Genomic DNA, 15613 nt, shown 5'->3' with positions numbered 1-15613 from the left:
AAAATGTTGTATCAATATTTATCATAAGCTGTAGCTTGAATAGATGACTAGGGCCAATTTAATCCTAAATTAGAAGAGAAAAGGTGAGCAATGACACTCATTTGATATGCTATTTCAGTGTTTAGGTTATATTTGTTTTTACGTTTCAAAAGCATTTTTTTAAAAAAAATTAAATTTATTTTATTTTTTTCTTTGCTATAAATTAGTATTTTTTTAGTAGAAAGCTATGTTATGAAAAATAATTGATGAGAGACCATACTAAAAGAAATATGAAAGTAGAGGGACTCTTAAAGCTTATTAATCCCTATTATATGAGCTAATATAAAGCCTGAGTTTTATATCTAATTGTGTTAAAAGTTGACCAGTCAAATATAGTTCTATATGCAAATTAATCCTTTACCTGATCAATACTGGAATACAGCAAAATTTTATTTGTTTTGAGAAAATTTAAAAATATATTATTTTAAATATTTTATATTTTCATTTTAAATCTTGTTTATTTTTACGTTTTAAAAAAATAATAATTTTTTTTTATTGTTTTCTTTGTTTTAAATTAATATTTTTTTTATGTTTTTAGATATTTTAATGCGCTGGTATTAAAAATAATTTTTTTTAAAAAAATATATTTAAAAAAAAAACCTTAACTATTTTTTATATAAATATTGAATTGACAGGGTCAATCCAACTTTTACAGTGTTCTGTTTGACTGATACGTAGGCCGAGCAGGACACGCAGAGGATGTGAGGAGAAGAAAAGGAAATGTAAATATTGTTTTTCTTATTATTAGACAGCATGTGTGGTAATGATTGTTAAAAAAAGAAAAAAGAATTTGAAAAATGATTTCAATTTGGGAATTACAAAGGGTGGCAGAGATGACACGTGGAATTTGGCCTAAATATGTTAATTTATTTTTACCTGATTCCCAACTAATTTCATGCCGAGATGCTCGAGTTATGCTAGCTTTTACCTAAACATGCTTTCTAAAATATTTTTAACTTATTTATACATAATATACGATTTTCCGGAGAAATTGATTCTTTGATGGTAAAATTAGCATTTTTATTTTTATTTTTATTTTTAGTGTTTTAACAGCAAGAGGTCAAGTAGACGTTGAATGCCTCTTACTATAATCGGAATATCATTTATAATAAGTTTTTTTTTTTTAAATCAATTTAGATTTCCATGTTGTTGGTAAATTGTTATTCAAGTTTTTTCGAGAAGCGTAACAAATACCACATAGTATTACCCGAGGTGCTCGCGTAATAGACACGAGCTGCTACACATAGAAGAGGACACGACAAAGCTTTAGAAGATATTTTTAGATATCAGGAGACATTGCATGTGCCCTCCAACACGTCTCTTGTTGTCATGCATACGCCTAATCTTTTTGTTTTATATATATATCAAAATTTTCCAACTTAATAATAATAATAATAATAAAACTTTGTGAAAAGATTTAAAAAAACTCATTAACTCTAGTTTTGTTTTCTTTTAAAGCCAATTTGATTATTTCCCTATACTTTTTAATTGTTTATTGTTTTTTATATTTGGTCAAATGCTAAAATTTCCCTCAATTGATATTTTAATAACAAAAAAAAATTGTGAAAAATATAAAAGTAAACTTTGATGTAGATCTTAAATTTTTTTATTTAAAAAGTATTTTTATTATTTCACTATGTAATTGAGATTGAAAAATACTTATTTGTAACTGATCAATTTGGTGATAATAAATAAACTTTATGAAAAATACTTAAATGCCATTGAAAGATAGTGATAATGTTTTTGAATGAAAAGGTAAAACAATATACTTAAATCTTAAACATGGAGCTATAATGTTTTTCTAAGACCAATTGGTTTTCTTTAATCCAATTACAACTAACATCATGATTGATATGATTTGATACCATGAAAAAAATGTATAATAATGATTAGTTACTTTATTTTGTTATTTAATTTGGTGATGATATGTATTGTGATTTTTAAAAATATTTTTTAATTAAAAATATATCAAAATAATATTTTTATTTTTATTAATACATCAACACCATAACAAAATACTTAAAAAAAAACAATTTGAAAAGCAAAATTTGTCACAATGTTAAACAGGCATAATGACTTTATTTAACATCACAGTCCAAATTCTTGAATTTGTATTGATTATTTTAATATGCTAATGTTAAAAATAATTTTTTTTAAAAAATATTATTTTAATATATTTTTAAACAAAAAATACTTTAAAAAATAATATTTATCATACTCCCAAATAGATCTTAAATAGACGCAATGGAAGGTTTGATAAACTTTTTATTTTAGACACCGCAATAGTTAAGAAATTTGTTTTAGCCCCTTGTATTTTTATTTTTATTGATGAAGTGGTCTTTATTTTAAGATTATTTCATCCTTATTTTTCTTTTGAAATTACATTTGTATTATTTTGTTTCGTAACGTAACAGAAGCTTTTGATAAAATTTTATTTTAGACACCGCAATTGTTAAAAAAATTATTTCAGTCCCTTATATTTTTATTTTTATTTCCAAACACCACAAAAAATAAAAGTTGTCATACTTAAATAGAGAAAACTAGCCCTGGGCCCACGCTTCACCATGGGTAGGCTAAAAAACTAATAATTACATAAAAAATAATAAAATATGGATGCTATTATTTTTTCTTATATATATGATGAAATATCTGGAAAGAGGATTAAAAACTCAATTAATATATCAAACAAAATCAATCGATAACCATAAATATTAATAAAAAAAAGTTGACGTGGCTTCTTCAACCTAGCAGGTCAAGGGCAAATTGGTTGACCCGTTTAAACGGTGATCTGGTTAGAAAAATAAAATTCACACAACCATTGTTTTAACTTTGCTTAACCCTAGGTAGAACGTGAAATAACAAAATGCTAAAGGATTGGATAAAAAAAATGAGGAAGTGAAATGAAAAAATAACATTTTATATTAACTTGAGTTAACATGTGAAATTTATAATCCGGGTAATGGACACAATCATATATAGTTAGCCCAATTGGATTATTTGTCTCTCTTTTTTTCTCCTCTTATTCTCTTATTAGCCAGACCTTGAGTCTTAATTGAAAATAGATTAGATTAAATTTGAAAGTAAATTGAAGAGTTATAAGATAATTGAAGATGAAATTTAAAAAAATATATCATATTGTATTGACTCCAGTTAAGTTGAATTAACAAATAAAATTTACAATCTATGTCGTCAATATGATCTCAATTAAGGATGATTTTTTAAAGATAAATGATAAAAAGATGAAATTGAATTTTTATTTTATTTTAAATTAAATAAAAAAATTTAATGGCAACAAAGGGTTAAATTGCATTTTTATTAAAAAAATAATGGGAAAATGCTTTAACCAATAACAAAGGCATGAATGTTGTGTCTTATCAAAACTTTGATTCATGCCAAAAACTAAACCAAATCTAATAATGTTTTTCTCTTAAATTTATTATTCGCCAAAACAAAGAATACAAAAAAATTATGAAAAAAAGCTGAAAAAGAGCCCGTTAGGCCATTAAAAAACCTTGTATATTTTTTTGTCTTTTTAAGATGACTTATCATCTATCCTTATTTTTTTGGAATAAAACTGATAATTAGACGTGTTGTTTATCTGTCTAAATTCTAGCTACCATAGTGATGACTGAGAAATCAGGTAAGAGTCATTTTCCCCTAAAAACTCATTTTGTAACCCATTTTAACAAAAAAAAAAAAAAACCTAAAAAAGACACTCTCAAAACATCTATAAATCAATTTATCAAGCTAAAAAACCCAAAAAATGATCTTAAAACACTAAATCAAATCGGGTTAGATATTTTTTCATCAACTTCTATCTATTTTTTCAGGTAATATCAAGATTTTAAACAATCATTATCGAGTTACTCTCTTCAAATGTAATCCGTGAACACCAAGATAAACCACTATGGTGGTCAGAATAGCAAAAACATCTTTTTTTTCTCTACAAAAGAATCCGGTTAGACTTTCTCTCATGGTCGCAAATCATGGACTTTAAAATAATAAAAATAAAGATTTGCACCAAAATTAAATTTAGAAACTCTAAAGGGTTGAAAGAGTTCAAAGTTTTAAAATTGAAGGACTAAGTTGTACTTTTCACATCAGCTTTAAACACAACCTATTTTTGATGTCTTTTCTATGTTGGTCCTCCTCCTTTCAATTTTATCTCTACCCAACAAATATAAAGTAATTAGCAAAATTTGCAATTAACTTACTCAATTGATGAAAACAAAGATTAAGGCACTAAAATGAAAAACATGAAAAAATATTGTTTCAATCCACATAAAATTACAAGTGTGTGAATAGCATAGCACTATTCAACACCAAGTACATTGTGAATGTATAAATAGTGTGAATATTTGTTATTTCAGAAAACATACATCAAATATATAATAATTTGGTGTGTAATCGTTTACATGTAAGCATGTATGCATGAATACAAGCTTAAGAAATAGGGTTAACAAGACTCCATTGAAATTTGAAAAAAATAAAAAAAATAAATCCAACATTAGTTAGCTTTTTACCCATTGAAATTATTGTGAAGCTCAGGTGGAATAGAAGAGAGCTTGTTGCATTGTGATTTCTGTCACGAAGATTAGGTAGATTTTGGAGAGGCTTGTTGGCTGTGGGTTAATCGTGTCTCCTATGCTATATGAAAGTTTGGTTGGGTGGATCCCCCCTTGCTATGAGATGAACCACTTTTTTCCCATCATGATTCTGATATATAAATTATTTTATGTAAATTCAAACTATATGTTATACAATTACAAATAGTTATTAGTGTGTGGCTTTTGCTTTTAAGTGTTTTTTTATGTTGAAAAAATATCAATTCAATATATTTTTAGTATTTTCAATAATTATAACTTGTTAATATTAAAAAAAAAACTAATGTATTTTTAATTTTTTTTTTAAAAAAAACCAGTCACTTCACTTTAATATTGGATGTGCTCGCAGGACATGTAACCATAGTGGCAAACAAAGGGGAAGAATCAAATTCCACCGAGACAAAAAGTAATTATTCTCTTCTAAATATACTTTTTTTTTAACACTCATGAATTCCTAGCACCACATAAAACTCATGCCCAAAAAAAAAAAAAATTATATCATCAGAACTAGAAAACAATGAAACTAGCAAGAAGAACAAACACAGCAAAACAGAAGCCCACATTCATCTCCTTAATCCTGTAACTCCCACTATTGCCACCATTAGTGGTGGTATTTGAAGAACTAGTAGTACCATTGCCTGTTGAATTGCCACCAGCTGGGGTGGTGGTGGTAGCAGACTTACCAGTTTTCTGAGCAGTAGTCAACTCCAAAGTTGCTTTAGCATCCTTGTTTTCTGCTGCAAATTCATGCTTGACAGGCTTCCCATTATTCACAGCAGCACCCACTTGCCAAATATGATTAAAAGACTCAACCTTTTCAGGCAACTTAACCGATGCATAGATGGTAAACTCACCACTTGTTGCATTGGTCTCAGCACTCAAGTCCCAAACATCGAAAGACAGTCTCTCCTCCCTGATGTCACCGTATGATATGATATTGTATGTTTTTACCTCTGGTGCGCCTTTGCTGGATTTCAAAGCTAAAATGACTTGGGCCCCAGCCATGCCGGTGCCGTTAAGGTTGATGCCCCAACCGGTCCAGCCATCGGGTTTGGCCGGAGAAGCGATGAACGCGACTGAGAGTGAGGAATTGGAGGAGTTGTAGGTGTAGTGGAGGTATGACTTGAGGGCAGGTAGGGCAGTGCAGTTAGTGTAATGCTTGTTGTTGGTGAATTTTTGTGAGGTGCTGCAGGTTAGTGAATGCGTGGGCAAGACTAGCAGAACACAGAGGGAAAAAAACAGAGAGAGGGCAGAAAAGGGAAGGGAGGCCATTGTCAAGACTTAAACAGAGGAGCTTGTGTGAGGATACTCCTCTAGATTTGTAAGAATATATAGAGGCCATAGTGGGAGCGTGGTGTACGCCAAAAAGTGCAAGTGAGGTGTATGCTATTTACAGTGTGCTCACCAATTAGCTGGTGACACGTAAACATGGGGGGTGAGGTCTTGGACGTGGATTTATGTTAGTGGTTAGACGAACTGTGGTAGTTTACTTGGATTTGCGGAGGTGGGAGTCGGTGGGGGAGCTCGAAGAAAGGGGAGGAGGGAGGATTGTAAGGGAAGCATTAAAGGAACGTGGAAAGAGCATGTGGGTGATGCCTAGCTACTTGCAAAAATGTACCGTTAAAGGAGCAGTGAGAAGTGGTGGCGTTGAAATGTAGGGGAGGACATGTTCACACTTCCACTGTCCATCCATATTTCTTCATAATTCAATTCACCGAACTTTTTAAACAATTTTTTTTTAATATCACTGTAACGGTACTATAGTTAGAACACCTCTGTGAAAGTGTCCATACCTCCTACCTATGTGAAGTACAAGATTTTAAAGCAAACATGTTTTTCAATGGAATTCCAGTCAGAAAGAGGGCCCAAAAACACGTTTGACTGAAAAATTGGTTTTAGCAAACATACTCGAAAAACATATTACAAAAACATATTAGGTTATTGCATCAACCTTCAGATCATCATTTTCATTAAAACAATATTATTATTTTTTCCAAAATAATTCTTGTTATTAACTCAATAGGTTCTGTAGAGCCAACCAGATCACTAAAAATCCAACCAGATTAATTGAGATAATTTAATTAAAAACTTAACTCGAATTAGATTTTAATCAACTCATTAAATAGATAAAATTTAACATTTATAGTTTTGAAAGTGGATTTTTCACGTGAAAGTAAATTGTCAACAATATCGCACTTAAGAATTTCGAGGTTGGGTGGAGAAAATGTAGGTATCATCGCATTTGTGTGAACTGGCTGAAATCCCATCATCAAAAAGGGAAAAGAAATCAGCAGAGGATCCTTCTGTTCTTTGTTTCAGACTTGAAAAGGCCAGCCAACAAAGCCCTCCCTCCCTCAAAAAATAAGTCGGAAAAAGTGACTTCGTGCACTGAATAACTTGTTTGGTAATTGATCATTGAGCAATCCACAAGACACCGAATCCTTAGTGACCATGTGAACTTCACCGATTATCCAGAGATTTTGACTCAAGGCTGAGATTGCGTTGGTCAAAATAAGCTGCTAGACTTAATAGTACCAATCTTCAAAGCAGAGAGAGAGAGAGGGGGGGGGGGGGTGTTCCTAATTTATGTTTTATTAATTATTTTAAAACTTCATCTCAAAGAAAATTATCTATTTATAGAAATATTACTTTACAGTTTAGTTGTGAGTCAACCCATGGTGGTTGTGGTCCAGCATTTAATTTTTTAAAATAAAATTTTAAGTTTGAGCTTTGTGTATGAAATATATTATTATTAAAAAAAATTATTTTTTAATAGGGTAATTTTATTCTACCAGATTAGTCGAGATTGAGGTTAAAAAAATCAGGAGACAGATAGAAGGCTCGCAACCAAAAATACAATAAAAAAAACTTATGTATTGATTTAACGTCTTGTTTGTTTTTGTTTTTTAAAAGTATTTTTAAAAAAAATTAAATTTTTTTTTATTTACTTCAAAATAATATATTTTTGGTATTTTTTTGATTATTTTGATGCACTGATATAAAAAATAATTTTTAAAAAATAAAAAAAATATTATTTTGATATATTTCTAAGTAAAAAATATTTTAAAAAACAATCGCAACTATATTTTCAAACAAAATATTTTTCTAAAGGATATAATGGTAGTTTTATTGTGCAAATAATAATAAAACAAAATAAAAAAGCCCTTGAACCAATATATACATTTGTTTTGCTATTTAAGGGCAAAAATAAATTATACCTTTGAAAAAGGTGATTCTGCCCCTGCCAGCCTGGCTTCGATTTGTGTGGAGAAGGGTAAAAAAAGACAATTCAGTCTTGTAATCCAGTGGATTTTGTCACACGATACAGTTGTAAATGCAGGGCTAGAATTTTAAGCAAAGAAATATATACAATTGGGATTGACTCCAGTATGAATGCAGGTGCACCGAATTAATATGATCGTGCATGTGAACAGAACATAGAACACGATCAGATTCATTGTTTATCTTTATCTTAGCTTTTAATATATATATATATATCCAGTGTTTTCTTATTTATTTATTTGCTTACTGAAAGGTTTGCTCTCTGATCTTCCCACACTTCAGTAGTAAGTTACAAATTTTAAAATGTCCTCCATGTGCTAGAACAGCTTCTACAGGATACTTAATTATTAATTATAAAAGGCATAGTTGTGGGTCAACCTGAAATTTAAATCGATTCGGGTTAGAAAAAAAAAAAAAAATTAATTGATAACGTCAAAAATCCAGGTTTACCAGTGACCTCGGTTTAACCCGGTCAAAACCCGACCAGTTAACCTGGTAATTTTTTATTAAAATAATATTATTTTGATTTTTTTAAAAAAAATTAAAATTTAGAATTAATACAGATTGACTTGAAATAATTTATATTTTTTTATTAACGTGGGTGTCCGAGTTAGTTTGCGTATATCTTAACTAATTTCACGAGTCCTGAAATTAATGATCATATAAATTTCTAGTAAATATAAAAAAAATTTAAACTTATAATCATTGAAGTACATACTCAAAATCGGAACATAATCTTACCGCATGTTGATACTCGGAACGAGATTTACAACTATAATAAAAGGAATGCTACCGTGATTTATTAACCAAGGTGTGAAACGGGTATGAAAAGGTTGCTTCAGAGCATTTCACTAGTAATTGGGATTTCGAAATTTGTTTTGCATCTCTTGGTAATAAATAATAATGTGAATTAGGTTTCCGAATTAATAAAATATACTTTATCAATCTGATATATATAATTATCAACTATATGTTTTATGTCAATTTATTTTATTATATGTCTAAGAAAGCAACCAAAACCTTATTAGATTTAGATTAAAGATAACATTGATATAATCCATCATATTATTCTTAATTTTCGGACAACTCAATCCCACATTACTTTGCGAAAATTATTATAAACAGCATGCTCGAATAAGCTTTGTCAAAATGTTCAATAAACAATCATGTCTACTAACTTTCCATCAACATGTTAACTGATGACTCCTAAATTTATACACAGTAAGCTGTCGGGATCCGGTGAAAAAGCATGTCAAAGTGTCTGTGTTCGTACTGCAGTTGTTTTTGCAGTTAAGGTAGGTTATTCGCAACTAAAATCTTAAAATTCATATAAAATTACAGTGCGTGTTAATTAATCAAATATTTTTAAAATTATGATTAAGAAAAAAAAACATTCCGGACGGTGGTCTCTAATTATGGCTGTCTTTTTAGCAACAAGCATAAGCTCATTTAACATTTGAAAATCACTCAGGATGATGAACACTTCTTTCTCAAACGGACCAGGGTGGGCCAAACCTCGCAAACTTCTTATCATGTTAATTTGGTATGATTAGCTGACAATAATCGGTAATTAGTAGATAGGAGAACTTTTTAGTAGATTGGTGAAACATGGTGGAAATCTCTAGATGGTCAGCTATATATTAATTATTACACAGCTGTAGTAGAAGACATCTTTCAAATGACCCATCCTGTCTTGTGCTCAAGGCAAGAAGGATCAGCTTGTGGGGCATAGAATTATGATCCTTTTCTACATTAGCATCATTTCTCCTCAAGGGACACATCAATCACGCACAATTCACCGTTTCAGCCATGGAAAAAAAAAAACCCTGTGGACAAACGAGCTGAAAGCTTCATTGATGCTTGCTTTTTTAGCTTGCCTGGATCAGTAAATGGCAACTTGGGATAAATGCCATTAGCCATGTTATTTAGAAAATCATGATCTCGTGTTATATTCTCCTATGAATATGAGAGGATCTAGATACTTAATGACCAACTCCAACTTCTGTACATCGTCTACAATATTTATCTAGCTTACAGAGGAGGTCCCCCGAATTTAGTTTTGAAATAAGTTGTTGCTGAAGATATTTTTGGTTCTCTGTTTTGCTTCTCGTAAATACATCACAGATTCAGGAAGGGATCAACATTAATTTAAGGTCTAGCTAGTGTAGCCACTGTGTATCAAAGAGATGCTTCGGTTCTCTCAGAACCACCTCCTAAGGGTTCAAATTCTGGTAAAGTTGTCATCCGAGATGATAGATTTGGAAGGGTAAATTAGCCGTGTAAAATGTTTAAGAAAAGTCTAGTTTAGAGAAGTTGAAGAGTGGGAATACACGAGATTCATCTCTGATACAGTGCAAACAATGAAGACATGCTAGGCTGTGAAATCTAAATGTGTTTTTCGTTGTAATCACGCTCTCGACTTGCTTTAACAAGTGGTTCGATTATGGATTCTAAGAATCTTTTCTGCAAACTCATTAACAGGTAATTCTAGTTACCTTCAATCTTTTATCCTACAGGGATGAAGAGCTAGGACAAAGTACACGATAGAAGACTCTTCTGGTTTCTCTTTCTAATGATTTACACCAGTCTTGTTATTCATAGATAATGAGCTAGACATATCATCAATTTCTCGGAGCCTCCTGCTGGGTATAATCAACCAGGCTACAACTCTCCCTGTTTGGTAGCGCAGCCAAGAGCGCGGTTGGAATTGCTATCAAACAAAGCCTTAGAGACCCACCCTAATACTTCTTGGCCCAGTAAATATAATTCAGCAAGTTCAGGAAGTTCAGAATACAAAGAATTGTGTAAAATAGATCCAAACGGTTGTGATTCAAATTATGTCCCCCAAGCCATTCATGATCCAATTTGCCAGTAATAGAGTTGATTATGGACACTAGTACGGAGCTAAGGAAGTAGCCCATAGAGGTAGAGCACCATGACAAAGCAGTGCAAAAACTTCTCATGCTATCTGGTGCTTCCGAGTAGAAAAATTCAAGCATCCCCTCAAGAGTCAGCATATCTGAAACACCCAACAAAAGGTACTGCCCCCCTAGCCAAAACACAGACAATGTGTGCCCATTCTCTGCTGCTTCACGTCTCTTAAACTCAATAATAGCAGCCACGGCCATGGATGCTGATGCTAGTGCTAACCCAAGTCCAATCCTCTTGAGTGGGTCGAGAATGTAATGGTTTTCCGACATCTTGTTTTTGTAAGAGTTTGCTAAATGTTCGAATAAAGGTATGCTGGCAAGCACGACTATGAGGGGGAACACTGTCAATGACTGGGTAGGGATTTGGAAATTGTTTAGTTTTCTATTCATGATGCTCCCTTGTTCCACTGAAAATGTCTGTAGCTGGGCCAGGCAACAGTTCATCATGATTGTGCTAGCAAAGATGGGAAGCAGGCCAAGGAAGGTCCTTGTTTCCTTGACCTGAACTGCACTAATGGTGTCATCAAATAATGCCTTGTCTAGGAATCTGCATATCACATAGTCAGAACAGAATTATATTCAAAGATTTGGAGCTCAAGAATAGTTTTATATTACTCTAACATACCTCTTCAAGTGGACAAACCCAACACTATCTTTTACTTAATAATACTATGTTACGAAATCATCTCAATTTAAAAACTAAAACTGCTAGATTAAAAAGAATAGTTTTACATTACTCTCTAACATCTTGAAACAGTAATCTCAGGAAGCATAACTTTAAATACAACCAAAGATTGAAAATCATACTGTGAAGTATAAAGTAAAATCTACCTGAACTTCTTATGGGATCTTTCTCCAACTTCATCATTTATCAGCTCTAGTCCTGATGAGACTTTTCGGTTCCGAGAAGCAGAAGCAAATACCTATAGCAGTGCCACACATGCCAAAGGAAAAGGGTGCCTAAATGATTAGCACCTAGTAGACTGGCTGAGTTTTTAATATTCTTGATTAATTAATGTTTGTTGCAAACTTCTCTACCTTTAAGATTCTTGTGATTGGACTCCCACCAGGTCTTTTGAACCTGTAAATTGGAAAACCTGCAATGAAAATGCAAAGCGCCACACCCAAGACAACAACTGATATCTTAAAACTCCAATTCCAGCCTCGGTTCTCTTCAATCCATACCATAATAGTCGAGGACAGCAAGCCTCCTATGCATAAAGAGAAGAAGAACCAGTTGAAAAATGAGGAAATGGACCGCTGCTTGCTGTGGTCGGACTGATCAGCACCATGTGCAGGCAAGGTAGCCTTGATTCCACCAACTCCTGTCGCAATGGCATAGAGTCCACTAAAAAGAACAGCAGCTTGAGAACTAGAAGGCTTTTCTTGCAATGCTGGTTGCAATCGAGTGTCATGAGCTTGAACGGTCAAAAGGATCATCCCCTTCATATAGTCCATGAATTAGATAAACACAACCTAGTCGCTTGCATGTAACTAATCAAGAAAAAAATGAGCGTAACAGGACTGCATACCAGTAACTCAATTATACAGAAGACAACGAAAGTCCTGAATCTGGTGAAGAAAGAGTCGCCGATGAACCCACCAAATATTGTGAGAAGAAAAGAGGTTCCAATAAAATTAGTCACCATGTTTGCAGATTCAGAGATAGTGTAATGCATTGTCTTAGTGAAGTATGCCACAAAGTTGGTGGCGTTAGACAAGAATACCAAGTTCTCTAACACCTCCACAACTGAGACAAGAAAATTACATAGATGATTAACAATCTTTCTTGTGTAGACACTTCAGTTGTGTTAAATGTTTCTAAATTTCTTTGTTTTAATTGACAATAAACTAGATCTCATAGCTACTTTTATTTGATAACAATTATTTTCAGAACTTGACCTTCAGGCCCTAGCTATATCCCTTCCCTTATTTTTCTGGGAGACTATCATTGAGCGTAAACCCTTTAATGATAAAAATAGATGCCGAATATTTCTTGATTTTTTAATTAATTTTATTTTGTCAGTGATTCCATCATTCTGTCTGTAATTAAATTCAAAATTTTTGATAAACATATGCCGCAGATATTATTATCGAAAAGTCCCGACGAAATATCCGTTTCTATTTGAAATTTTCTGGTAGTGACCGAATATTTTCCTCTTCTACGCTGTTTAAAAAGATGAAAACCACAGTACCACCTTTATATATGAAATACCACTAACATGATCTACCAGTTGTAAAATCCTTCCTAGATGATGCAATAAAATCAGTTCTATTGAATGCATGATTGACATAACAGACAGATTTGACCTCAGAAAATGCTTTATGGCTCAGAAATCATAGTTAAAAAGACCTGGATCCTTACAAGGACACGCACACAAAAAAAAAAGCATGCATTTTGACAGAAAAGAAAAATGGTACTAGTTTTAACAGTTACCACAAGCCAAACTAGCAGCTCTCATTCCACCATGCTTTTTAGGATCTGCCTTCTTCCCTTTCCAGTCGAAGTACTCCTCAATTCCACTATTCCCCTCCTTAGTTTCCTATTATATTTATACATAGAAGCAAGAAAAGAGAAGAATATTGAGCAAATTTTACTAAAGTTTTTCTCTAATTAAGATATTAGTCCATTCTGAAACCACAAAGCATGTACGAACATAGCTAGCCTCCTCTATATGTGACTAGCTACCACCATGATCACCCAACTGGGGGGGGGGGGGGGGCTTGGAGTGTCAATATTGCAAAAAGTATGGTAGCAGTCACTCACCATGATCGGACGGAATTTGAGCTCTCTCTCTCGATCGCCAAATCAAACTAAACTAGCTCAAAGAAATTGAGAGATGAAGTTAATTATGAATAAGGGGTTGGTGTTACTTTCGCTTTCCAATATGTGGATTGGTGGCTTGGTGTTGATCGCATCTGGAAAACAATTTTATCTAGTAGATAAGAAAAGAATAGATTCCTGTGTTAAGGTTTCTGCAGAACAAAATTCCTAAGTAGGGAAATTGCGGTTACCTCTATCACTGAACAAAGTAGACATATGGACAAGGATTCTGCATGCTGTCAAGAGCAAAATAGTAATCAATGCATGGGTAGGATTCATCGGGTTCTCTCATTTAACAGCTTGCATGGAGGTTAAGGATTTGAAATATGCCATTCTAATCCTCTTCTTCCCGTTCGTATTTACTATATCAAACCCATTACTGTCACAAAAGTTCTATGTATCTGTACTTAATAATGTATTTAGATTATTTTTTTATTTTTTGAATTTCAGGATTAGATAGTCATTAGATGATTGCCCGTGCTACACTGCCACTCGTATCAAAAACATCCAGACATAGCTAACATTTTTCTAGTAAAAAAAAATTAAATTATATAGAAGTTGATCTGATATGATGCGGTCAACTCAACGGATTCAAAAACAACCTAAACAATTAGTAAAAAACATAGTTTAACTAAAAAAATTAAGATAATATTTTTTAAAAAAATATTGAGATAGAAACATAATGAATGGACCCGGGTCAATTCAGGTTAACCTTTTAAATCTGCAACTAAAATCATGAGACCACGATAACCCCATATAAAGCAAATTGAAATAATTTATAAAGTTAAATTCTCAATCAACTTAATGTTGAAGGATGAAATTAAAAAATATTAATTAAAAAAGAAAAAAATTAATCCAAGTCAACCTGAGTTAACATGCTACATCCACGACCCGACTCAAGAGACCATGATAACCTCATAGAACATAATCAAAATAAATTATGAAACTTAATTCTTAACCAACTCAAAGTTGAAAGTAGAAATTGAAAGTAAAATCAATTTCTAAAAAAGTAATAAAAAAACAACCTAAGTCAATATAGGTTAATTAACTCACAAAACTCAGGTCAATCTGGGTGAACTTGCCAAGTCTGTTATACGAGTCATAAGACTAAGATAAACATATAGAAAGTAAATCAAACAAATTATGAAGCCCAATTTCTAATAAACTCATTGTTGAATGATAAAATTAAAAAAAAAACCAATCTAAAAAAGGATACATTAAAAAGACTTTATTCTATCCGGGTTAACTCGCAAAACTCATGACTCGGAACATAAGACCAAAATAACCTCATAAAAAATAAATTGAAACAAATGACAAAGCTTAATTTCTTAATCAACCAAATGTTGAAGATATTCAAGGATGGAACTGAAAAAAATTGTCAATTAAAAAAAGATACAAAAAACACTTGATTCAACTAGGTTAACCTGTCAAACCCGTGATATGGGTCTTAAGACTAAAATAATCACACAGAAAATAAACTGTAATAAATTATAAAATCTAATCTCTAATAAATCAAATGTTAAAGAATAAAATTAATAAAATAAACATAGATTTAAGAAAAAAAAATAAAAAAACATTATTATGATAAATAATATTTTGTAAGGCGGAGCATAATAAAAGCAACAGGAGGTTCATATACATAATTTAACTTATAATAAACTTCATTATCAAAATGCTATGAACATCGGTTCATATACATAATGATTGTCTTCATTGAATTATGGTGTTAGGGTTTCGACTTCTTCAATTCCAGTTTTTTAAATCAAAATATTATGAACATCAATTCATGTACATGATGATTGTGTTCATTGAATTTTAGTTTCTGTCAGCATTTAACATCAAACAAAATTCACAATTAATATCATCACTAAGGGAATAATACTTATCACTCAACACGTAACTTTAAGGTTAATGAGCATTACAATATGCCGATA

At 31.8% G+C, this 15613-nt stretch overlaps 2 protein-coding genes across 3 annotated transcripts; both read right to left on the bottom strand.

Annotated features, from left to right (window-relative positions):
- Nucleotides 1–5032: 5032 nt before the first annotated feature.
- Nucleotides 5033–6249, bottom strand: LOC7459506 (auxin-induced in root cultures protein 12). Its single transcript, XM_002301777.4, has one exon. It carries the CDS (start codon nt 5913–5915, stop codon nt 5151–5153), a length of 765 nt encoding a protein of 254 aa, XP_002301813.1. The 5' UTR covers nt 5916–6249; the 3' UTR covers nt 5033–5150.
- Nucleotides 6250–10345: 4096 nt separating this feature from the next.
- Nucleotides 10346–14037, bottom strand: LOC7471179 (protein NRT1/ PTR FAMILY 4.2). 2 transcript variants are annotated; one of them, XM_024594974.2, is made up of 7 exons: nt 13871–14037; nt 13623–13774; nt 13293–13398; nt 12388–12605; nt 11894–12298; nt 11687–11778; nt 10346–11402 (listed from the first exon to the last, which is right to left on the bottom strand). In XM_024594974.2, the coding sequence occupies exons 2-7, from the start codon at nt 13623–13625 to the stop codon at nt 10664–10666; spliced, it is 1563 nt and encodes a 520-aa protein (XP_024450742.2). In that variant the 5' UTR covers nt 13626–13774; nt 13871–14037; the 3' UTR covers nt 10346–10663. The 2 variants fall into 2 exon arrangements, with proteins under 2 accessions (XP_024450742.2, XP_002301812.3); XM_002301776.4 differs by having other exon boundaries at nt 13623–14026.
- Nucleotides 14038–15613: the final 1576 nt, after the last annotated feature.

The sequence above is a fragment of the Populus trichocarpa genome, chromosome 2 (genome assembly GCF_000002775.5).
Source record: "Populus trichocarpa isolate Nisqually-1 chromosome 2, P.trichocarpa_v4.1, whole genome shotgun sequence".
Taxonomy (NCBI): domain Eukaryota; kingdom Viridiplantae; phylum Streptophyta; class Magnoliopsida; order Malpighiales; family Salicaceae; genus Populus; species Populus trichocarpa.
The sequence above is the reverse complement of the archived record's forward strand: the minus strand, read 5'-3'. Positions and strand labels throughout refer to the sequence as shown.

Bases quoted from the DNA above. Each gene is read 5' to 3' on its own strand.
- LOC7459506 (XM_002301777.4), bottom strand. From the start codon at position 5,915: ATGGCCTCCCTTCCCTTTTCTGCCCTCTCTCTGTTTTTTTCCCTCTGT.
- LOC7471179 (XM_024594974.2), bottom strand. The intron at 12,299-12,387 runs GTATGCAGTCCT...GACTATATGAAG, and splicing joins TCTGTATAATTGAGTTACTG to GGGATGATCCTTTTGACCGT. The intron at 11,779-11,893 runs GTAGAGAAGTTT...GCACTGCTATAG, and splicing joins CAATCACAAGAATCTTAAAG to GTATTTGCTTCTGCTTCTCG.